Consider the following 23,930-nt stretch of genomic DNA (forward strand, 5'->3'; position numbering starts at 1 on the left):
CATCATTTCTGCAATGACTTCGTTTTGGTCTCCAAACAAGCTGAAAAACAAGGTGTCTTCACCGAAAATTTCATATAAGTTACATCCAAGTGCCCAGACATCAACCGCTTGACCAAGAGGTTCTCGAAAAAAGGTTTCTGGCGCAGATAGTAGGGCAGACGTCCGTACTCTCTTTCGTTCCTCATGCACTAGCGACGCATGGCCGAAATCAGTAATCAAAACGCCAGCATCCCAAATTTCCCCTGATGGCTTGGGGTCAATTGCAGGCCAAACGCAATATCTAGGTGGCGTGAGGCCAGCCGGGCACTTGGAGAGCTCCTCGATCCCAATCTTCCCTGGCTCTCCGAGTTTGCCATAGATTTCCCCGACAGTATCACTACTGCAAACACCAAGAGCTCGAAGTAAGACATTGTTCAGGTGAAAATCTATGTCAAACATTAGCCAGCCAGAACAGAAAAAAAAAATAAAGGCCTGAAGCAAACTTACCCCCGTGCACCACTGAGCACGAATGAACATAATCCAGACCCAGCAATAGCTGAGCGCAGATAGCCCTTGCAACATTCAACGGGAATTTTCGAAGCGAATAATCCACGTCTTTGGTCTGCGCGATACTGCAGCCGACCGGCTCACCCACCAGGCAAAGATGACGTCCATTCGGACCGTCTATGACGAACCTATCCCACAGCGATGGAACGTAGCGCTTCCCCGGGTGGTTCGGGTCCCCAGACCCCAGTACATCCAAGATTCTGAGTTCGTTGTTGTTCCCAGACGCTTCCGCCGTCAGGATCTTTACCGCGACGTATCGATTTTCGTGATGGTCTCTTGCAAGCCACACCGTTGAAGCTGTCCCGTAGCCAAACTTGTGAATGATCTCGTAGCGGCGGTTTGAATATGTTTCGCCGATATGGGTTGGGTGGTAGCCTCCTGGGCGGTATCCGTCTCGGGGCTCCACCCCTTCGTACCATTCGATGATGAATTCCGAACTTTGTCCGTCGGGCCTCTCTGCGGGTTGTTGCTGGGTAGGACGTGAGCGGGATGATGAGAAGGTCCTTTGAGGTTTGAGGAGCAATTGCAAGGTAGTTGACCGATCAGGTTTTAGGCATCTCCGTGAAGTCAAGAATGCGGGCCGTGGAAAGGATCTGGAGATGTGAAAGCATCGTGACAACATGCCCTTGTTTCGAACGGCAAATGATCGCTATCAGGATAGATCCTTTCCCCAAATAATCCTAGGTTCAAATTCTCGAGCTTCGAGGAAGTCGTTGTTGCGAGTATTTTGATGTAGCCACACGGGTGATGTCTGCAAAGCCACTATCAGGAACGGGCTAGGATTGTAAGAGCTATATTCAACCCCGATATGAGTATCATTGAAGAGATTTACAACTACCACCTGGAACTAGAGCTATCTGGAGCGACTACACTCTGGTTTCCTGTCCCATCCCAACGAGTATAGGATCTGGAACGAACAGCTCGACGCATATACGATATCATATTAGGAAATTAAATACAAAAATCCTCATCCCATTCCCTACTAAATCACCCCCAAAATTAATCCATCAAATTACAGAAAAGGTCACGCAAACCGACGCGCTGGTTTCGCCTTTGCAGCCGCTTTCTTGTACGGAGTAACACAGGGAGTATTCACCTCCTCTCAAAACAAAGCCAAACATCAGTCTATTACTGGCATGGTTCCAAGAAGCAGGCCAATATGAATAAACGCCAGACCTAAAAAAGACATTGACAGTGAATGCAAGGCTCGGTGACGGAAAAAAAAAGAGTCTTGAAAGGGAGGAAAAAGGAGGAATGTTTCCACCACCAGGTAGTTTGAAAACTCCGGTCTCAACAAACCCAGAAGAGCCGACCAAATGCTAATGGAAAAATGGAGGGAAAGAAAACTTATCTCCTGGGCACATACGAAAATAACACAGAAAAAGAAGTATCCAAAGTCGTAACATCTTTTGGTAGGACCGTCTCTAAAGCCCGTCTGAAACAAGTCGATAAACAGTCGGAGAAAAGAACTGCGCACCAATGTTCACCGAGTCCGAACCACAAAAAGAGAATTGCGATAAGCACAGCAGTCAGGACTTGTAAAATCTCCGGTGGCCACAAGTCCTAAACACAGGGTAATCAAAACAGTCTAAATAATTTGATGAAATTCTGTCGTGTGGTATCTGTAGTTGGTACGATGGTATAACGGTAGAAAAGAGCTCGAAGGCTTGAAGTAGTGGCGAGTACGTTACTCTGACGCTGAGTTTGTCATATATTTCCTCGAATAGTCGATTGTATAATTGTCATCGCTACGACCAGTCATGAAATTCATCGGGAGAATCGCGCGGCGGCTTGCCCCTTCTCCCAGTGTTGGTCGAGGGTCTTGGTGCAGTAGAAGGCCCGGTTTGCGGCCCCTGGTTCGTGGGGGACCCCCTCTTTGCTTCTTCCAGACTTCGTCGCGAAACACCGAAGTCGCTCATCGCGAACAAGAGAGGTTCATCTTCATCAAGATTGGACGGCGCACCCAAGTGACGGTGAAAACTAAATCTATGCCCACTCCCGCGCCGCGTGTCAGGAGCGGCAGAGATTCCACTGTTACTACCACTACCAGTATAGGCTTCGCGATCTGTGTCTGAGAAATTCGGAATGGCGCTGCCACGACCTAGCTGCTGGCAACAGATCCGTGCGATTGACCAAATGATCCACGGCCACGAAGGTGAGCAAAGCGAGGTTGGTATTGGCGGTGGGAAGAGGCGCCCGGAGTTTCTTCATTTCTCGAAGGCGATTCATTTACGGTTGATTGTCCTGCATTGGCTTCTGGCTGGCTCTGTTCTAACGCGTTTGGGTCCGAGGTAGGGTTGGACTCATCTTGTTGGCGTACCAATTCGCTCAGGCTGAGAGGGGAACGCTCTTCAGCACCCAAACTTATACTGCGCATCCCGAAAGGTAGAAAATCAGCCAGGTCATCTTCAATGACAGTGCTTGAGCGTCTTTGAGCAGCAGAACTGGACCGGCGGAAACTAGAAATGTACGGCCGGGGAGATGTTGGGATATCAATAGCGTTGGCGTTCGGCCCTTCAAGTTGGCTTCGCGGCTCGTTGTTAGAGGGTTCTTCGGATGGAGAGCTACAAGATTCATGTGATAGCCGATGCTTTCTCTCGGGTCGATCGCGGTGGGAATAGTCGACAACGCTGTTTGAGCTAAGACGGGAAGGAACTGCAGGGAGATGTAAAGTATGGGGAGATATTGCTTTTCCTGGTGAAGAAGAAACGGATGTCGAAGCCCCAATCACAGAAGTGGTGGGGTTTGGAAGTTGCTTACTCGAAGAGGCGGACGATTGCTGAAGAACCAGAGAGGACGATAGAGAATCCGATAGCACGGCGTTTGAGTCTCTCATCTTTTGGAATCGGGATAAAGCGGCTGAAGTACGTTTCGTGCTCTTATCAGTTGACTTTGTATCTTTCTTAGTCAAGAGATCCTTTCTTGATTCAAGCATTTTGAGAAAGTCCGAAATATTATCCTCATCAGCTTGTAGAGATTCTGAACTTCCAGCAGCGTGGTCTGCAGGAGTCCCAGAGATTGGGTGGACAATAGAAGAGCTCACGCTGACTCTGCCACTTGAAATGTTATCGTCATCAGTTTTGCTGGCACCTCCGGAAGACAATCGACCCCTTCTGTGACTAAAAGAGCTGCTGAATTTGGAAATGGGTGCTGGCCTAGGTGATCCTGACATGGAAGACACAATTGCACCTTCGGACCCTTGGGTGACCCTTTTTGACGTGGTAGGCGTCCTAGGCGGTGGAGGCATAGTTTTAGCAGAGGCAATGTCCATCGGTCCCACTCTTGCACCCAAACTTCTGGGTTGAGATCCGAGTGGGCTTTCGAGCGGGGCGGGGGATGCGGAGAGCGTAGGGGTTTTAAACGGCTGAATAGAGATCGAAGGAGCGCCTATGGATGGGGCGATTTCCTTCAGCGGAAAGTGCAGCAACTCGATTGGGGTGACTCGGCCGTGGGGAATTGGAGGGTCGAGTAGGTGAGCTCGCGGAGCCAGCCGCCAATTCTCTAGCAGCACGGAGGGCAGATATGGGGCTCGCACCTGTCGTCGGGCCGACTTGATGGAATGTTGACATGCTCCCGTATGCCTGCCCAGGGTCAGGGTGACCCACGGTTCGTTTCTGTACCGGCAACGAACCGGGTTCTTGCCCGGGAGCGGCATATTTGTCTTCAGACGGAAGTGATGGTCTAAAGAAGCCTTCATCCACGCCCATGAACCTCGAGCTGAGCAGCGCTTCTGAATCATCGACTCGGAATTCGCAGTTGGTCCGGTAAGTGACTAGAGCAGAAAACGCCCCGGCGGGAGATTCAGTCACGCCGAATGAATATGTATCGACGACCGGATCTTTCCCCGGATACAGGGGAGCTGTCAGAGCATCAGTTGCGGGTGATATCTGGCCTCGAGGTCCCTCAAGGATTCGATATTTCAGCGATAGTGCAGGGTGCATTCGGACTTTCGAGTGGCGTTTGGAGTATTTCCAAGCTGGGAGCAATTTAGAGTAGGCGTACAATGACCTGAACACGACAATACTCTTTTTATAGACGGTTGGGAGTATCGAACCAAGGTCAGGGGGTAGCTCGTCGGGACCAGAGCCAAGCTCAATACGCCATCTTTCCAGGATAACCCCCCGTCTTGAAGATCTGGAACTGTCAAGGCAGCCATGAGAAGCAAGAGCTTCAACCACATCCCATCGCTTTCCCGAGTCATCGATAATCACCAGGCTTTGGTTATTGGTCAGCTGTGAGGTGTCCAAATAGATTTCAATGAGCATCGGCCGAGGTCGGCTATTGGTGCAGTTGCTGCTCTTCCAGAGGCTTAATTTGTCTCGCAGATCATCGGTCTCGTCGACTTCTACATTGAACTAATCAGGACGAAATATTAGCCAACGCCTACAATAAGTAGCCGGACGGACATCCACTTACCCATTTGTTTGTTCGTACTACCCCGTTTTGCATCGAAGGGCCAAGTTCAACCCGCGAGTGTAGTATAATCAAGGCTGCTTTTGTATGGTAATTCTACATCTAGGCGTCAGTGCCACATTCAGAGGGCAGTGGATGCAGAGCTACGTCGGCAAGGGTCTCTCACCTGTATCATCTGATCGAGCTTTTGGGCAGGAGATTTCTCCGTAGAGTCGATGCTCTGTTCTTGGTCGGAAGAATCCATCTGTCTGTCGATCCCCAATCCTCTGGCAGTATTTGGTCCGAAGCGGTCAAACTCTCGTTCTCGGGTGGCAGGCCTATTTAGGGTTGGACGAGGGGAGTAGGCTGGCGAAGCCACCGCCGATAATGATCGACGATGTTGATGCATATTGGGTAGGAATGTCAAAGGGAGACGGAGGACGAAGGTGGCTCGAGGTCAAATGGATGGACGTCTCGCAGGCGGGCAGAGATCGGAGGAGACGAGGGCAAAAGCTAGGCAGGGGGTATAAAAAAGCCGTGTTGTGGAATCCGGTGGAAGGCCATGTTAAGGTGAAGTCGGCAAGAGGAAGAAGAGCGGTGATGCGGCGTGGGTGCGCCTCAGGCTCGCAGGAGGTTGAGCAATCCGGGAGAGGAGCACAAGCGACTGCTGGCATGGGGATGTTCCGATGTTCAAGGACTCAGGCAGCAGCCGACGAGGGACATTGCCGACAAAGATGGCTCGAAGCGCAGTTGGACGCTGTTCTCCGCCCGTGATGGTTGGATGGACGGGATCGTTTCCCAAGCAATCTCAACTAAGAGTACATAGTTTTGTCACGGAGCGCGAGCAGAGGAAGAGAGGAACGAGGAACGAGGAACTCGAGAGAGGAAGAGAAGAGCGAGATGGGAGAGTCGAGACAAGAGATGAGGAAGCACGCAAGCTGCAGACGTGATTTCTGGGGTTCGGGTTGACCTTCGCAGACGATGTGACGCACAGCAGGTGACTCGACTCGAATGGCTGGAACAGATGATCACGGCAGTGGACCCCGAAACGTCGTCCTAAAGGTTAACCGCTCTGGGAAAAAGCATAAAACGAGGCATCAGAAACACGCAGGCCGACTGATCACAAATATGAATCTGCTGCTGCTTCGCTCTGGTCAATCAGCAAGGCTGCCGGCCTGCTTCAGAGACGGTGAGCGAGATGCTGCATGCGCATCCCTGTCCCCTGGAGCTGCCCGTTCCGTATCGTATTGCCATTTCGGGTCACGGAACACTGGTGGTCACAACGGCGGCAATTTAACCCCGTTCCGGACCAATGGGAATCCTGGACTACTGTTATGATCGCGGCTCGGTCACTGCCGCTAAACTAGACTAGGCTTAGGCTGCCACTCCCGTCTCGTACACTCCGCATCCCATACACGACAATACCGCCGATGCATCCAGCACTCCCTCCGCCATGCATCGAATCCGTCGACTGTTCAGCGACCGAAGACGCCATCTCGGCAATGGCGGGTTTTGCGTTCTAGATGACTGTGTGCGAGCAGGAGGCATGGGCATCCAACGCGATGCAAAGAAATGGTGGAATCGCAGACGCAGCTTACCCGCAGGGTGGCGGACATGGAACCTCCCTTGCGACTGTCTGCAGGGCCTCAGACTGGCTGCCTTGCGCTGGACCAACAAATGATGCTCTGTCCAACCCCAGCTCGCAATGCATTTGCCGGAACCTTTTCTGATTGAACTTATTTTGCGCTCAGATTCGACGGCCCCCCGCGTAATCCCTTCTCCTGTCGCCCACGATTCACCCACAGGGGTGGCCGCATGTGCAGGCTGCCAAATCTTCATCACACCCAGAGGAGAATCAATCTCCCGCACCAATCCCGGGAGAAGTCCCAGGGCCTCAAATGCCAGCTCTGGGGCCAGCGTCTGCAGTCAACGTGGTACCGCAGCTTGAATGCTGGCACCGTTGACAACTTTCTTTTGGTCACTCGGGACCTGCCTGTCTAGAATCTCTACGATTGAGTTGTCCTTGGGGGACCACCGGAGCATCTACCTTTCGGGTCGAGAGCCCGCAAGGTATGATTTCCGCCTAGACCCGTTGAACCGCCGTGGGAGATTTCAAAACTCTGAGTTTTGGCTTTCTAGCCGGTGTCTCATCGGCAGCTCCAGTCAGATGCTTGTAAACGGGTAATCTCTGAGTTGATAGAGTGACAGTACGGAGTACATCTGTCAGCGTCTTTCCTGGGAGGCATGGAATGAATTGCCAAACGGGGACAGCTGGCAGCTTGATCAAAGTTATCAACTCATGTAATGGTCATCATAGCTGGGCTTTGATTCAAAAGTAAGCTTCTCTGGGCACCGCGGAAACATCAACCGCGCTCTGCCGCCAGATGAAACAGAGTAGCCGTCACCACCAGTTGAATCGTCGACTGAGCACTCCAAGACAGCTTGCAGCGCAGTGCAAATAGGCTTCCTCCGGAGCAAGATCACAGCTCAACCTCGTGCCAAACTAGGACCCCTCATCACGTTGTGTAGTTGTCGCACCAGCCTGCTGCCTCCTGCGAGAATACCCGAGCCCATCCATCTTTCTCGCGGTGCTTTGAAGCCATCCTTTCCATCTCTCGATGGATGTTGAGCCTCTCGTCTGGCCGCATGGAGGGACCCGTGGCCTCTAATTGGTTGCGCGCAAAAACCGCTTCTCCGGTCCCGCCCGCTGGGTGACTTCGCGGCCTTCACGACTCTCGCTTGGAACCCGAGTCAACCAGCAACAACTCTCGTGTTCAAATAGCGCTGTCGTCGCCCTCGATCGCATCGTCATCATTCTCCTATCCGGCTTCGAGCAGACCCAACGGACCGTCGCTATTGAGAACCAGCCTTGAGAGTTGCCCTGAGCGCATCATCGACTCGCCCCAACCCACCACCTCCGCGAAAGCCACTGCCCGGTCGAACCTAACTCCCCTCACCCGTCGGAACTATCCTCGCTTTGCCGGTGTGAATCCTCTGTCCGAACCTTTTTCCTTTCCCACTATCCAGTTCTCCCCTGCCCCATCAGAGCACCAGAAAACCCGCCGTGAGCCGTGTCACTGCGCGTTTGCTCGAGGGCGCATCAAGGGGAGTCGACAATTTCCAACACGGAGCGGCACATGAGCAACAAACTGTGGCAGTATTTTCTTCAGAATGACGCTGAGAGCTTCAAGACGCTTCTGGCAAATGCCAGTTACGCGCAGGGACATAAAGGAGTGAATCCCGCCTCTAAATTTGGCAGCCCTGGCGCGAGCTTAGCATCGTCGCCGGGCGCCGCATCTAGAGTAAAGCGATCTGCTGGGCCATTTGCCACGTCCTCGCTACAAGAGAAGGTGCCGTTCACGCAAAAGCCGATCACGTTGACGCGTGCCGACGTGAACGCTCGGGACCAGCATGGCCGCACCCTCTTGCATCTTGCTGCGTCTTCTCAGGATGATTCCGCTCTCGAGTTTGTCCACGCGCTTCTTGCGATCCCGTTTCTAGATATATATGCGCAAGATGCTGAAAGCGGTTGGACGGCGTTGCATCGAGCGCTGTACGCAGGCAATACTGCAATTGCACAAGCCCTGTTTGCGCGGGAGTTCAAGGGCATGACGGATTTCCGGGCACCTGGTGGAACTCACCATCCACTTGGAGCCCTTATCAAGATCAAGGACAGGGAAGGAAACAGCCCGTTTGACTTGTTTGGCTCTACAATTGTGGTGCGAGATATAAACCAAGCCTTGCAAGACCCTCAGCCTTTGGAAGGCGACTCAGCCTCAGATTACTCAGTGAACTTGGATGGCCCTGAGGAATATAACCCTGAAGGGAGGCTCAAACCGTTCGTCAATTTCTCCGGAGACGAGGTTTTCACATTTGGGAGTAATAAGAACCTCTCCCTTGGCCTTGGAGACGGCGATGATCGCCAGTTCCCGGAGCGCATCAATTTGACCCGTCCTGACCACCTTCTTTACAGGTTTTACCGCGAGCGGGAAAACTTGAAGCAGGAACAAGGACTGAAGACGGATGAAACCAATGAACCTGGCACCACAGCCGACTTGCCTATAAAAATACGTAGTCAGCCTCTTACCTTCCAGGATGTCAAGATGTCCAAACTGCATACCGCTATCCTTACAGATGACCCAGAATCGAATCTATACATGTGTGGATTCGGTCCGGGTGGGAGATTGGGCACTGGTGACGAAGCTACGAGGTTCAACTTTGTCTGCATTGAAAATGGTGGAGCAGCAGGCAAGAAAATCGTCAACGTCGCGTTGGGCCAAGATCATTCTATTGCAATTTCAGATCAGGGGGAGGTGTTTACCTGGGGAAGTAATAAGTATGGTCAACTTGGCTACTCTCTCCCGAGAACGAACCAAAAGGACGAATTGCCGATTCAGACCACTCCCAGGCAGGTTTTTAATCCGTTTAAGAAGGAAACTATTATCGCCGCTGCGGCGTCTGCGATTCATTCCGTTGTGTATACATCGACTTCAATATATACTTTCGGGAAGAATGAAGGCCAACTCGGGTTAATTGATGCCGATGCACGATCTCTTGAAATGCAGGTGATACCAAGAAAGGTTGGCGCATCGCTTTTCAACCAGCCTATTTCCATGGTATCAGCTATCGACCGCGCTACAACAGTACTGCTAGAGAATCATGATGTGTGGGTGTTTACTCATTATGGATACTCTAAGCTATCATTTCCCCTTGACGGTTCCTCTGCATTCATCCGGGATAGTTTTTCGGCCACTAGGTATGGACTTGCTGCCAATTTCGTTACCAAAATTACTGGCGGTGGGAATACAATCTGTGCGATGACGAGTTTCGGTGAAGTATATACTGTGAATGTCACCCGAAGAGCAGACACCCAGTCGGTCTCCTCTTCAACGACAAATCCATCCAAGATCAAAAATTCGCTTCCTCAACCTTCCTGCGTCTGGTCAGTTCGAAAATCCCTAATGGCTGTCCGGGATGTGGACGTTGGTCAAGACGGCTCGATCATCATCTGTACTGCATCAGGTTCTGCGTGGCGCAAAGAACCACGGAGTCGCTTAAAAGAGACGGGCGGTAATTCATTTGGGGATCGCCAAACGAAGGACTACAAGTTCGTTCGTATACCTGGCCTGTCTCGGGTGGTGGCCGTTAGGAGTAACGCTTATGGAGCATACGCTGCCTCTCAGCGTGGTTATGATGTGACGAAGACCCAGATCGCGGTGGATGATCGTACGCTATGGAGTGATATCTGGCCACTTTCGCCATTCAGGGACCTCCTCACGAAATTCATCCCCGAAGCCACGGCTAAGGGCAATGATATGTCGACTGGACATGAAATGGAGACTGGACAGGTTGCTTCACCAGCTGACATTGAGACTCAGTTAAGACAAGAGCTTCAGTATCAAAAGGTACCTGAGACTTTTCCTGCACTCGTCTGGGTATCATGTACCACCTCAGACATCCGTATCCCGGTACATGAGTTTATGCTCGCCGCCAGGAGTTCTATCCTTAGGCAGGCACTTGCGGAATTTCGCCTGTCATATTACTACTCGATTCCAGATCTGCTTATAATCGAATATAACAATGATGGTCAGGCTCATCTTCAATTCCAGAGTCTGGACTTCCTATCAATGTTTAATTTTGTTTTGTTCGTCTACACCGACTGTGCATATAGTATCTGGAATCGAATCCGATCCGACACAGGCAATGCTCCACGTTACCGCCAAATACGCACCGAGGTGATTAAACTGGCAACGCAACTTGATTTGAAAACCCTTGAAAGAGCGGCAAGATTGATGATACAGCCGAAGCCATGCTTGAACCTCGATATGGAGAAAGCATTTTTGGACCCTACTTTTTTCGATAGTGGTGATGTTATCATTGAACTTGACGGGGGCGAAGTTAGAGCTCACGCACCTATTCTCTGCCAACGATGCCCTTTCTTTAACGCGTTATTCAACGGCCAAGCTGGTGGTCGCTGGCTCTCGTCTCGAATGGGAGCGTCTTCTGATTCTGTTGAAATCATTCGCATCGACTTGAAACATATTGCGCCGGCAATATTCAAATTCGTGTTGCGCCATGTGTACGCGGACACGGATGATGAGCTTTTCGAAGACGTTCGAACGAGTGATTTGGACGATTTTATCGATCTTGTCATCGACGTCATGTTCGTCGCGAATGAACTGATGCTTGACAGGTTGGCGCAGATTTGCCAAAAGCTACTAGGAAGTTTCGGTATGTGCTTTTCAGCTCTTCGCTGTGTTGGATCGGCTGACAGGAGCAGTTGACATACGAAATGTGGTTCCCTTCTTGAACGCCGTTGCGCCTTGCTCTGTTAGCTCTTTCAAACGAGCTGCGCTCGAATACATCTGTCTGAACTTGGAAGTCATGCTTGAAAATAGGTAAAAAAGATCCTAAACTCAGTTAGAGGGTCTAAATTTCTGACTATGATTTTTAGGCTTCTGGATAACCTAGACCCTGAGCTGTTTGATGAACTTGACGAAGTCTGCCGCGAAAATCAGATGACCTGTAACCCCGACTCAAGAAGCCGAAATAGCGAAGAATATTTCGTGGGAATGCACCCGGAGATAATATCCCGCCTTGAACAGGATAAACAGCGCCGAATCGATTCCATGAGACTACGCTCCCATTTGCATGAAGACGAGGATCGAGACCAGAAACTTAAAGTGGGAAGCGTGGAACGGCAGGGATTCCTCTCCCCTACTGCAAGGCGCAAGCCCTCTATGCAGACTTTGAACTCGAAATCATCAATGGAAAGCCCTCTTCTTAGATCGAAGGTATCGGCGGGGGATTTGATTTTCCAAATGGATGATGAGACCGTCCTTTCGCCTGATTTCGAACAAGTGACTCCTCACACCCCAAAATCCAAATTTGATACCAATAACCAAAAGCTAGTTAGCGAGGTGTGGCCAGGCAATGGGCCGCCCCTTGGATCGACATCTCCTAGTGTTCGGCCCCAGTATGAGCGGCCCACGGGGGCACCATGGGGCTCTTTGACTCCCTCTACTCCAAAAGCTGGTCTTAAAGACATTATGGCTGAAACTTCGAGTTCAAATTCGGTCGTTCCTACCTTTATCTCCCGCCGTGAAGCCGATACACTCCGTCCTACCCCGTCAAAGCTCTCCCAAAAGGAACGAAAGAAGATGAAGCAGCAGCAAACGCAAGAGGTACTGTCTGGCGCAGAGGCAACCAAGGCCAAACTGGCTTCACCATGGAAACTCCCCTCAGCAGGTCCAAAGGGTCCTTTCAATGCAGACGAGAAGCAAGACTTTGCACCTCTCCCACCGCAGCGCACGAATAGCAAAGCATCCTTGACCCTCCGCCAGACAATCGCCGGAACCCCTCCCCCGCCGTCTAATGGCGAAATAGAACCATCTTCCTCCTCTCTCTCCAAACCTCAGCCGCAACGATCAGACTTTCAAAACACCAATTCCTCAGCGACCAGATTCTCCAATTCGTCACCGCTACCGCTCGCAGCAATCCTCCAGCAGCAACAATTTGAAAAAGACGTCATCCGCGAAGCTGCAACAGCCAAACACAATCTTCACGATATCCAAGTCGAACAAGAGTTCCAAGCATGGTGGGACGCGGAGAGCAAGCGCGTTATGGAGGAAGAAGCTGCAGCGGCGGCAGCGGCGGCTACATCCGTTTCCACTGGCCGGGCTCGAAGCAGTGGGAGAGGGAGAGGAAACGGAAGAGGAAGCAATGCTAATGGTACTGGCAATAACAAAACTCGTGGAAAGGGGCGCGATTCAGGCGCTGGTGGCGGAGGCAGTCAAGAACAGACCGCCGCCGTGCATGCGGGATCTACACCATCAAACGAGCCTGGTGGCAAGCATACATCCAGCCATCATCAACCACGTGGTGGGCGAACCAACGACCGTGGTAGGGGTGACGGCCCTGCTCGTGGTAGAGGTGGCGTGAGTCGTGGCCCAGGACGCGGCAAAGGCAAAACCTCACAACCGCGACAATGATTTCTCAAATAGAGAAGTTGTGAAGAGGTGGGTTTAAACAAACAAGAAGTCGAGCTGTTGATGATAGTGTGATGTAAATATATCTTTGATCTACAATTGTTTTGTGTATAACTAATTGTAAAATACCACTTTAAATATGCTGATGTTGAATTATGTATAAAATAGAAGGTTGCCAGCCTGTCAGCTAAAGGCATGCCATACTAATGGTCCAGAAATCTGATGTACATACAAATATTACTGCATGAGGAAGAAAGGCCTTTACCGGCATCAGTCCAAACAAACAAAGAAACGAAAAAGACGGGGGCGAAAATAGCGCTGATATGGCGTCATACATGAAGAATCAATTTAAAGAAAGAAATGATCAATACCCAACTCATGAAGACGCTGTTCAGATGCAGAACTCTAGATATCAGACTCCATGGTTGAGGTTGGAATCCATAACCGATGATTGCCCCTGAATCCACGCGGCGGTTATCGGGACGATTTCAATTCAACTACTGTCAGTTCCGCCAAATTTGTCCTTTGAGATCGACGATTGCTGCGACGAGTGGTTGTATAGCCCAGGTCATCCGATATAGTAGCTTGCCCAATGATTTGCATGCAAAAGGTGAGGGCAATTAAATTTCAAGAAATGCAACAAGCAGTCGCTAACCAACCATATGCCAAACAGAAACAATGAATAAGGCTAGGAGGAGATAAACCAGAAAGATGAATGGGTATTCAAGCCAAGAAAACGGAAGAGGGAAAAGCGTGATGAGTGAAAGGAGACTGAAGGGAAAAGTAAGTGTATGAGATGTCTATGCTGCTTATTCTCCAGCAACGGGGACCTCTCTGCTTTCCCACATCCTCCGGATTAACAAGTCAGTGTCCGTGGGATAGTATGGCGCGGTTTCACCAGATTGTCCATCACCAGGGTCGTCTGAATTTTGTTCTTGCATGTCTCCGTCCGGTATTGCGTGTTTGGACGAAGGGCTTTCTACGTGTAGCCGATCGATTCCTTGCTCCGCTTCTCCTTCTTGCTCTTGGAATCGAACCTGGCTCGATTTCGAGGGTTGAACTTTACTAAGAAATTGGTTCCCAACTAATGACTCTTTGGTTAAAGCACTAGTCAATAGATTATCCCGAGATGAAGGGACGAGATGGGCCATGGCCGTTGGCAAGATCACGCATAGAGTTAGCTCTTGTTAATTTTCCACCTGCGTTGGATCCTGGGTATCTGGCGGAGTCGCTTAAAACTGTCGACAACTGGGTTTCTGAATCGGTGAACGACAGAATACTCTGTGCTAAACCTATCGTATATTTTTCGAACGCGCCTGCGTTCACTATCTGTTGGTGCGCCAGCAGGCCCGGCCCGGCCCCCATCGCAAATCGGCGACTGTCCTGCGCATAACCACTGGTTCCTGGGCGGCTTTGGGGACCGGCGTAACTGGAATCTACCGCAGAGGTTGGAGGAAGGCCGGAGATAGAAGTATCAGGAGGTGAATTAGACATTGTTGCCGTTCGTTGTAGCCATAGCTTCTGCTGAGTGCGAGAATGGGGCTCAAGGGGTCCATTGGCGGAGGGTTTGGGAGACTTTGACCGTCTGAGCGTAGATTCAGGAGACGGCGGAGTTCGAGGGTGGTAATGTGGGAGGAAAGAGGATGGGGTCGCAGGGTCGGATTCTGAACGCGGCTCAATACGGGGGCCGGAGTTGTTTATTAGAAACCTGGATACACCGCCTTCGGCGGAAGAGGAAGCAGCGTGAGGGTTACTTGAAATCATCGAAGTTGGCGCAGACGGTGCGGGAGAGTGGCTAATGGCGCTAAGACTGGAAGCTAAATTCGCAAAGGAAGACGAACGCGGGGTCCGATTAGGGGGCACAGGAGTAGCTGTTGCCGATATTGACGATATTGAAGGAGGGATCTTCGAGGAATGTGGTTGCTGCAGGATACGTGAAGCGACAAGGTGTTGGTCCGAAGCATGGGAACGTAGACTTGCAACCCTTGGGTCCTTTCCAGAAGTGTGGTCGTCCTGAAATGGTTCATCTCGGTGTAGACCATTCTTGTCGTTGACATCTGCGGTACGGCTCTCCTGCGTAAGCGGAGATTTTGTAACGGAGGCAGAGCCAGTCAGGCTGTTCTGTCCATTCATCTTCCCTGATACAACGGAATTCCGCCTAGTGCTGGATGCTGAAATGGAACTGTGGTCCTCCCACTCGTCCTCATCTCCCGAATCTGCAAGTTCAAACCCAACAGATTTCTTTATATCAGAGCTTTCGGCTTTGTCGGCAACGTTCACTGCTAGGTTCTTCTTAACCAATATGCCGGAACCATTTCGTTTGAGGACAGGGGTCGACAAATTTTTCCTCACTGGGCCGTTGGATGGAGGGCCTGGAAGCGATATTATCGACTGATTCCAGCGGACGTGGTTCTGACCCGTCCGCGGGCTAGTCGAAGGCGAGGCGGGAGCAGACTTCTTGCGTTGATGACGAGGGGCAGTTGGGGGACCCGGTACCCCGTCAGCAGCCAGGTTATGCGCAAGCGCCAGCCTTTGCAGTTTATTCAGGTTCTTATGCGAGTGCGTGCGTCCATGCACCCGATGTGTACCGACAACATGCGGGCGATGCGGTTTATGGGCTGTCGGCTTGTGGGGCTGAGGATGGGCTGCAGGAGTGGAGGGTGAATGCTGGGAGGTGGAAGAATGGTCCGATGGCGCCTGCGGGAAGGATACCGAGCGCTTAACCGGCGAAACGGAGTGGTTCGATGGCATGGCGACGAGACTTGAAGTCGGCGAGCGGTTCGTTCAACGAAAGCAATCCTGCATTTGTGAAATATCCCCACACGGAGTCGCGAATGGAACCAACACGCGATTCTTTCCAGGGATGACAGGCAATGCGAGACAGGAGGCTTCCAAGCGGATCGATCGAAGAAGCCCGAGCGCGTCAAGTCGTAATTGGGCAAAGTGGTTGTGAGAGGCCAGCGAACAGGCGAATGAGGTCACAGTTGGGCAGCAGAGAGAGGAGAACGCGCACCAGTGAAGAAGGCTCACAAACGAGCATTGAGCAGCCGCAGCAAAAACCACGACTATCACTCCCGGCTCGAAGATCAGAGAAATGTCGCGGATTGTGCGTGAAGATTCAAAAACACAGAAGATATAGCAACAGGCGACGACGAGGTGCAGAAAGCGCCGTTGCGCCCGAAAGCGGCAGTCGGGGGCAAAGGCGGTGAGCAGGCACGTGACATCTAGCTTCACCCATACCGGAAAAATGGATTTTTTGATTACCATAATATTACAGTAATATAACCATACATCCAATCATATGTGTCATAGCTTATGTTACCATAACCCTACAGTAATGGAATCCCACTACATTGCCATTGCCTGTTCAGAATCCCAACATAGTCACCAGGTTGTTGTATATTGATCTACATAGCATGGTAAGGAGGAGTTCTGAATGTAAGATTACTTTATTGAGACTTCTATCTAACACAGCTACCTAGCTATCTAGCTATCTTGCTATCTTCAGATTTCTGAGCTGCCAGCCAGCTTCAAATCATAACAACAACATCTTTCAGGTGCAGTGGAGAAACATACTCAGTAAGTGAAAATCCAACATAAGTTTCTCAGTGTCAGCACTGACTGATATTGTGTGCAAGCTAGATCTGTGGATTGTCAGAAGATCTATCAGATCAGACTTCTCTCTTCTCATCTGCAGAATCAGCAAGTTCAATACTGCATCACACTTGATTTTGTGAATCTGAGCTACTGCAAAGAATATAAGATGCTGCCCCTCCCAGCAATGTGTGAAAATGTCTGTGATTTGCTCTATTTTAATGCTCAATATACAGATATATTCAATAATATCACCAAGAGCTATTGTTGTTCAATAAGCATTATTACAGAATTCAAACATAGTCTTCTTGAAGAACTGAATTGAGATGGATCCAAATTCATTTATGTTGAGTATATATCAGTCTTTTCTGTATGATTTCTGCAGTTGCTGGAGGAATGGGTCAAGAATTGACAGTTTTGACAGATGTGTCATCAGAATTCTGAGTGCTTGAATGTCTTCATCTGACTGTAACTGGAAAAAAATATTAGACACAATATGTATGTCTGTTAGTCTGTATTGTGGCTCTGGAATGCCAGAGCCTTCATCATCACTCTGATTATATGTATCCAGTTGCAGCAGTTCAGTTATCAGTATGAAACATTCACAGTGGAGAATCTAGAGACAGTCTGTAGCAAGAGGCTTCAAATCAATAAAGGAATCAGTCAACAACAGAGATAGAGTGTGTTTAAAACTTTTCTATATAAGTAATATCTTTTCAACATCTTGCTTGTTGATTTTCTGTACTAGACTCTTGTATTTGTGATGCTTATTCTTCTCAATCAACATGTTGCAGTTGTTTGCAACTTCATATTCCTGTGTCTGATCAGTATAGTGTATCTCAATGTGCATGTTGGAGCAGTTCTTTAATGTATTCAAGACTTTTCCTGTCTTTGATGCAGTGCTACTTAACTGTTCAGTTGGGTTCTCTATTTATAATGTCTGACTTGATATGGAGACCTGTCAGAATCATAAAATCATAAGTGCTTGATCTTCTAATTGTGGCAGCTCAGTGACTGTTGCAACAGTATCTATTATCTTCTGTAGCAGAAAGCAGTCTTCTGTCATAATAGTCTGAAGCTTTGTCAGCTCAATTAATGTTTGTAATATCAATGCAGAGTTGCTCTGAGCAACAGCACTGAATGCTTTAGCAAGAAGCATACATAAAGCTCTTAGTTCAAGTGTTGTATTATTAAAGAAATTGCATAATGCCTGCTGTACTACTGGTTGAATTCAGTCTGGAGTCATGACATACTGAAGAATAATCAGAATTATAATGGACACTCAAGCATGCTTCTGAATCTGATAGAAGTTCAAATAAGTTATCAGAGACTGTATTTGACTGTTCTATTTTGTAAATAAGAACTGCTGTAATATCCAACAGTATTCCTTCTGACCATTTGCTGTGAGAATATATGTTATTAACAGTGAATGCACCATTTTGGAAATACCACTTAGTTCACTATGACAGAAATCTGAGAGAAAGAAGGTCATCAAATTCAGACATGAACAGATTTCAAATATTGGAGACTGATTTTTTGTCATTTCATGCTCCTTTCACAGCTTGTCTCTCACAGCAGTGGTGGATGCTGTATTAATTCAGTTTCATATATGAAGTTGCTGATAGTAATATTGATTATTGATCACTGTATCAAATGACATATTGTGTCTCTGATGTTCAGCAACAGTGCAACTTCAACATGATCAGATGGCTGAGAGTCTTTTAATTGCTGCATTGTTGTTCTGCTGTGACATGTCATTCAAAAAAATAAGATAGAAAGCAATTACTCTGACAGTTTCTTCATCAGCAATTTCAACATCAATATCTTTGTCAAGAGATCAGAATTCCAGTGTGAGTGCATCAATCAAATCAGAGAAGTTTGTCACATGCAGTCTGAATGAGATGGTGTAGACATTGTTTCTCCTTCTTCTCTCAGAGACAGAAAGTCCAGCAGAAATTAAATAGAAGTCTGTAATGTTTCTGTATATATTGTGGTATAATTCAAATCCATTAATAAAAAGCTGGAATGGAACAGAGATAACTCATATTATTATATGATCAGAACAGAGCATTCTCTTGAGATTATCTCTGCTATAGTGAATGATCTCCAGTTCCTCATGCAGAAAAGTACTGCAATTAAGTGAGCAGATATCTATTCAGTTGTTGATTATATTGAGAATCTGATACATAAAGTATTCAGCATGTGTAGGAGGTGGATCTTGTGAGTTTCTGTTGAAGATATAGTCAAGAGAAACATTCAGTTGACTGAGTATATTTTCTTCATGTAATAAAATCTGTCACTCTTTATTCTCTAACAAGAGCAATTTCCTCTTGTGGAAAGCCAGTCTCATGTCTTGGAATAATGTACTGCCTGGGTTGGGATCATGTTAAATAGTAGATTGAATTCTCAGAAGAATCTTGTCAGATTTCAAGATATCAGATTTTCAATTTCAGATGACAAATTGAATTCTTTCTATATAAAAGACATGCTGTCTCACTCTGCATGAGCATTCATTTAGACTGCACCTGTATCAAACAAAATCTGAGAGAAATACTGATTCTTCATTAGAATATCTTGTAAAGTCTTCTGAAGTAGATCTTGCAGAGCTATCCCAACTGAGGAACTGTCATAATTCAGTTGAATCATCTACCAACTCAGCCATGTTAAAATGTACATTCCAGTGAAATTCTGATGACCAAGCAAGAGCTGTAATTAGAGCAATAGAATTCTGAAAGAATAAATCTGACTGTAACAGAGCTCTGAGTAGATTTCTGCTTGCAGCAGATAATGATGACATCTGCTGCAGAATGATTGAAATGAATATTTGTTGAATGAATAAAATGGAGAACTGTGATCTACACTTTCTCTTCAGAACACTAAGATTTTTGAGTAGAGATTTGATGATATAGATATTCTCAAGTAGATTGAGTATTTCTCAAAGTGATTGATACTGCTGATGAGATATCTCTGACTGTTCACACCACAATTTCAGTGCAATTACAAAGTAGCTGAGATTCTCATGTTTTCTGATCCTCATGTGTGGCATCATCTGGAAAGTATTGTCTTTCATATTTGGAATATCACTTTCAATCAACTGTCTGTCTGCTACATCTGTCAATACAGAATTGTAGATAATATCCTCATCTTCATTGAATTCATCAATATCAGATAACATATGCACAAGAATCTCTTTGATAATGTCATCAACTCTTGTGCCTTCCAGTTCAGAATCAACATCTGAGATGTTGAAGATGACACTGTTCTGCACATCTAACAGTAAGTTCAAAGATCTACATTCAAAGAGAAAGAGAAATGAACATACTGCTGAATTATAAGCTTCTTCAGCATCATTCAGATCTGCAAATGTATTGAATTTCAAAGATATATGATCTTTCAGTGGCACCTCTGACATAGCTGGGGTGTCTGCAGTTTACTGTAACTGCATAGCAGCTTTATAAATCTGACTCCATACAAGAAGTTCCATAAACTTCTTATGATTTCTGTGGACCATGTTGTAGCTGGGGGGTGGCTGATTAAAGAGAAGAGTTGGAAAGTTGAGAAGTTGCAGCAGACAGAATTCTGATTATCAAATAGTACAACAAACAATGTAAGAATTATCAGTATGTAACACTGAAAATGAAAGAAAGAAAGATTTAAAAGATCTTTAATGAAGTTTTGATCATATACTTATAGATGAATGTGGAGCAGCAAATCAATGCATGATATTGAAATCTGCAGATCTGCAGGCTTCAGATCTGCAGATTAATAATTTCAGTCAGAATAATTGATCTGCTCAAATGCAATGCAGAACATTTATAAAACTGATTAGCTTGTTGCAATTAGTTTCAGAGACACAGTCTTGTCTCAGAGCAGTTCTTTTATTAAATTAAAGTTCATCATATTGACATTATATCTTGCTCTGAAACATATTTATATAAGAATGTGCTTTCCTCCAGCTACCCATCTTCTGAAAGATCAAGATCACTACACTGTCATTAATATTAGTCATGACAATCACATCTTCAGTCACTTCAGCAAAGCACACACTTCTCTAAATAATAGCTGTCAATCTGAAACTGAGAGCAGTGGCTTCATTCTTTACTTCCATTATAATCACTGCAACAGAAGAGGAAAACACAACCAATCCAAAGCTTGCACATTTAATGACATTTCATATGACTGTGCTTTACATCAAGAAGGTGAGCACTAGAGAGAAGACTATAATTATCAGATTGAAATGAATGTACTTTCTAACACTGAGCTATAACAGAATCTCAGACATTATTCAGAACATCTACTTCTCTCTTGATATTGCATGCAGGACAGAGTATTGATGTTTCAAATATGAGAGATGGGTGAGAGATATAGTGAAGAACTGAAAATGTATTGCTTTGAAGAGATTCAAGATAAGTTCTCCATCCATTCTTATATAAAGAAGTTCATTAATCAGAGTACCTACAGGCACATATTAGCAACATCATGAAACTGAGCTTTCAAAAGAACCTCAAGTGTGGGATACATACAGTGAAAGACTCATTCAAGCTCATCAGTTATTTTGTGAGAGAATTCAACATTGGTGGCTTCCACAACATGTTTCACTGAATGATTAAACTTCTGAATATCAACAACAGTTCATCATGAGAAAAGTGATTTATAAAGCATAAATTAAGTCTATACATTTGCAAATGAAGTTAATTAGTTCTAACTGTTTGATATAGAGATATATGCAAATCTTGCAACCCAGATGAAGCTCTTTCTTGATGTTAATGAGCAGAATCAGATCTCTAAAGATGTCAGAACACTCAGTCAGTACTGGAATATTATTATAAAGAAGTCAGAGCTCTGTAATATTGCACAGAATAACTTTGCAGAATTAAAGATGTTGTCTACAAAAGTATCTCAGCAACAGTCTAAAAAAAAGATCAAGATACTTGATGATATCATACTGACAAAGAAAATGCCCCCAAAGAAGTCATCAAAGAGGAAGTTCAAATGAGAGCCACTCAAAAAGATACAGCAGCCCACCAGAAACCCACCAACCACACAGAAAACAACTAATGGAGGTCAAGCTCTATCAGAGAAAGAAGAAGATGATGATCAGAACTTTGAATCTCTTCCTCCTTCAGTGCAAGCAACAGTTTCAGCACAAGCAGCAGTTCCAGCACAAGCAGCAGTTTCAGCACAAGCAGCAGTTTCAGTGCAAGCAGCAGTTCCAGCACAAGCAGCTGTTCCAGTGCAAGCAGCTCCTCCAGTGCAAGCAACAGTTCCAGCACAAGCAGCTGTTCTGATGCAAGCAGCTCTCCTGATGCAAGCAGCTGCCACACTGGGAGTAATGATCCCTCATATACAGACAAGAAGAGAACAAATAGCTGCAATTAAAGCAGCTCCATCTCAATTAAAGAGAACATGTCAGTTCTAGAGCTCTGCTAGCAAACACAGATTTGTGATGGAAAAGAATGTTCAATTTCAGAGTAGATACAACTGCAATAGATGTTAGCAAATGCAATACTTTATTATAAACTGTTTTACTTGTCATACCTTCATTAAATTCAATTGCAAATGTCATAAAAAGAGCTCCTGGTTAAGATAGGGGCAGATTGATATAGTTATAATATTTAGAGAAGACAGTGCAAATTAAACTCACCAGAATCTCAGACAAACATGAATCCATAGAAACATATCTCAATTAGAAAATCAAAACATTCAGATCTCTGATATATGTAAATATCACATATAAATCTCATCTTCTCTTCTTTTTCTCTCCTCAGCCACTTCTCATTTTCATCTTCCCCCCCCACCCACTATTAATTTTTGAGTAAGTTGAGGAATTCTGAATGGTTTCTGCAAATATACAGCATTAGTTAACAGATATAGCTTTTTTTTTTTGACAAAAATAACTTCTCACAGAAGTGTGCATGTCTCAGCTCTCACCACCACTCCCACAACTGCTCTCTCTCTCTCCCCCCAATCCACAATGTGTGACTGCAAGACTGATGACAGTGAGCACAAGCTCACAGTATGTCTACACTGTGTAGACTGAATGTACACAATGCATCTTGACAAGCCCTGCAACTGCCAGCAGAGAAATAACAAGATGTGCAGTAACTGCACATCCATCAAGAAAGCTTGTGTGTCAGTCAATAAAAGACACCATGAGTAGATCTTGATGCTTCTGACTGCTTACCAGAAATTCAAGCTGATGACAAACTCTCTTGTGAAAGAGATGTACATCACCAATCTCTGTCAGCTTGCTGCTGGTCTTCTCAACATCATTAAGAAGATAATAACTGTCTCAGCTTCTCTTCTGTTCTCTGTCACTGCTGCTGCTGCCCCACTCTCACTTCTCAGCATGAATGCTCTTCTTGTGCTTCAGAAGGAGCAAAAAGACCTCTTGAAGACAATTCTTCAAACTTTTGTTGTAAATTATCTATACATTTATTAGTCAAATTATACTGATATATTTGAATAGCAAATTGAAACTAAAGTGGACTCTCTTAAAAGCAATGTTGCAGCTCTCTGAAAGAAGATCAAAAGTCTTTCTGCTGGAGGCATGAGTAGTTCAGAATTTCATGAATAATGAATTGTACTGACAGGGTATATAGAGAAAAAGAAAGATTGAAAGTCCCACTGTCAGTCTGTCAGCAAAGTCTGCTCATCTCATTCTTCTCCTTCAGATGACACCAACTCCAGTCCCCCATGTCTTGTTTGGTGGTGTGTCATCAGCTGCACCTGACTCCAGCCAGGTTTTTGAGACTCTGTGGAAAACCACAGAGCAAATTTCATTGCCTCCATTGCAGTTCTTTATGTCTGTTATGCCATTGTCATCCCTCCCCACCCCTGCCAAAAGCCTGGTTGACTTCAAGTCCATTTTAGCAGACAAAGAAATGAAGGAGGTCCAGAAGGAGCATGATTTCATTTTGAAGAACTGATTTTTTTGTATTTTTGCCTTCAGGTGGGTGGGTGGGTGGGTTCTTGTTTTTATTCTTCTGTTTTTGCCTTCAAACAGGTGGGTGGGAGGGTTTTTAAAATAGTTTTTACCAATGGCACCATTCTTCCTTCCCAATCAGAATTCCAAACTCATGCATTTCAAGTAGTTACATAGGTGACCCTTCCTATGGATTTCTGATTTAAACATTGATCTCATGAGCTTCTATGTGGGTTCTACATTCTTGGCATGGAATCTACATATCGGATTGGATGAATGGTAATCCGACGGTATTCAAAAAATCCATTTTTCCGGTATGGACCGCAAAGACAAACTACGATGCAAGACTGCAGGCTGGATACGCGGTCGATGGTAGAAGAATGGTCTATCTAGGTCAAAAGGTAACTAACTAGCTAACCCTCGATATCCCCAACTCCGCTTGAGGTGTCAAGGACCGCCCGTTTTAAGAATACATCTTTGGGGTT

The 23,930-nt window shown here is 46.6% G+C and overlaps 6 protein-coding genes across 6 annotated transcripts in view; 2 read left to right on the plus strand and 4 right to left on the minus strand.

Moving 5' to 3' along the window:
* Positions 1-2,647: 2,647 nt before the first annotated feature.
* UREG_01152 (uncharacterized protein) lies at positions 2,648-5,347 on the minus strand (the record flags this gene model as incomplete). Its single annotated transcript, XM_002541590.1, has 4 exons — positions 2,648-3,933; positions 4,082-4,901; positions 4,963-5,055; positions 5,126-5,347. The coding sequence occupies 4 exons, from the start codon at positions 5,345-5,347 to the stop codon at positions 2,648-2,650; spliced, it is 2,421 nt and encodes an 806-aa protein (XP_002541636.1).
* Positions 5,348-8,075: 2,728 nt separating this feature from the next.
* On the plus strand, positions 8,076-13,133 carry UREG_01153 (uncharacterized protein; the record flags this gene model as incomplete). Its single annotated transcript, XM_002541591.1, has 4 exons — positions 8,076-11,169; positions 11,219-11,336; positions 11,393-12,875; positions 13,095-13,133. 4 exons carry the CDS (start codon positions 8,076-8,078, stop codon positions 13,131-13,133), a joined length of 4,734 nt encoding a protein of 1,577 aa, XP_002541637.1.
* Positions 13,134-14,045: 912 nt separating this feature from the next.
* UREG_01154 (uncharacterized protein) lies at positions 14,046-15,677 on the minus strand (the record flags this gene model as incomplete). The annotated part of the gene is made up of 1 exon (XM_002541592.1): positions 14,046-15,677. One exon carries the CDS (start codon positions 15,675-15,677, stop codon positions 14,046-14,048), a length of 1,632 nt encoding a protein of 543 aa, XP_002541638.1.
* A 3,778-nt stretch (positions 15,678-19,455) lies between these two features.
* On the minus strand, positions 19,456-20,031 carry UREG_01155 (uncharacterized protein; the record flags this gene model as incomplete). The annotated part of the gene is made up of 2 exons (XM_002541593.1): positions 19,456-19,777; positions 19,955-20,031. 2 exons carry the CDS (start codon positions 20,029-20,031, stop codon positions 19,456-19,458), a joined length of 399 nt encoding a protein of 132 aa, XP_002541639.1.
* A 2,463-nt stretch (positions 20,032-22,494) lies between these two features.
* On the plus strand, positions 22,495-23,449 carry UREG_01156 (uncharacterized protein; the record flags this gene model as incomplete). The annotated part of the gene is made up of 3 exons (XM_002541594.1): positions 22,495-22,536; positions 22,708-22,938; positions 23,123-23,449. The coding sequence occupies 3 exons, from the start codon at positions 22,495-22,497 to the stop codon at positions 23,447-23,449; spliced, it is 600 nt and encodes a 199-aa protein (XP_002541640.1).
* Positions 23,450-23,739: 290 nt separating this feature from the next.
* UREG_01157 (uncharacterized protein) overlaps positions 23,740-23,930 on the minus strand; it is a gene marked incomplete at both ends in the record, with an annotated part of 2,790 nt that continues 2,599 nt past the window's right edge. The window contains one exon of the mRNA XM_002541595.1: positions 23,740-23,830. Within this exon, the coding sequence (XP_002541641.1) occupies positions 23,740-23,830 (91 nt within the window). The remainder of the gene's footprint in view (positions 23,831-23,930) is intronic.

The sequence above is a fragment of the Uncinocarpus reesii genome, genomic scaffold, assembly GCF_000003515.1.
Source record: "Uncinocarpus reesii 1704 scaffold_1 genomic scaffold, whole genome shotgun sequence".
NCBI classification, from domain to species: domain Eukaryota; kingdom Fungi; phylum Ascomycota; class Eurotiomycetes; order Onygenales; family Onygenaceae; genus Uncinocarpus; species Uncinocarpus reesii.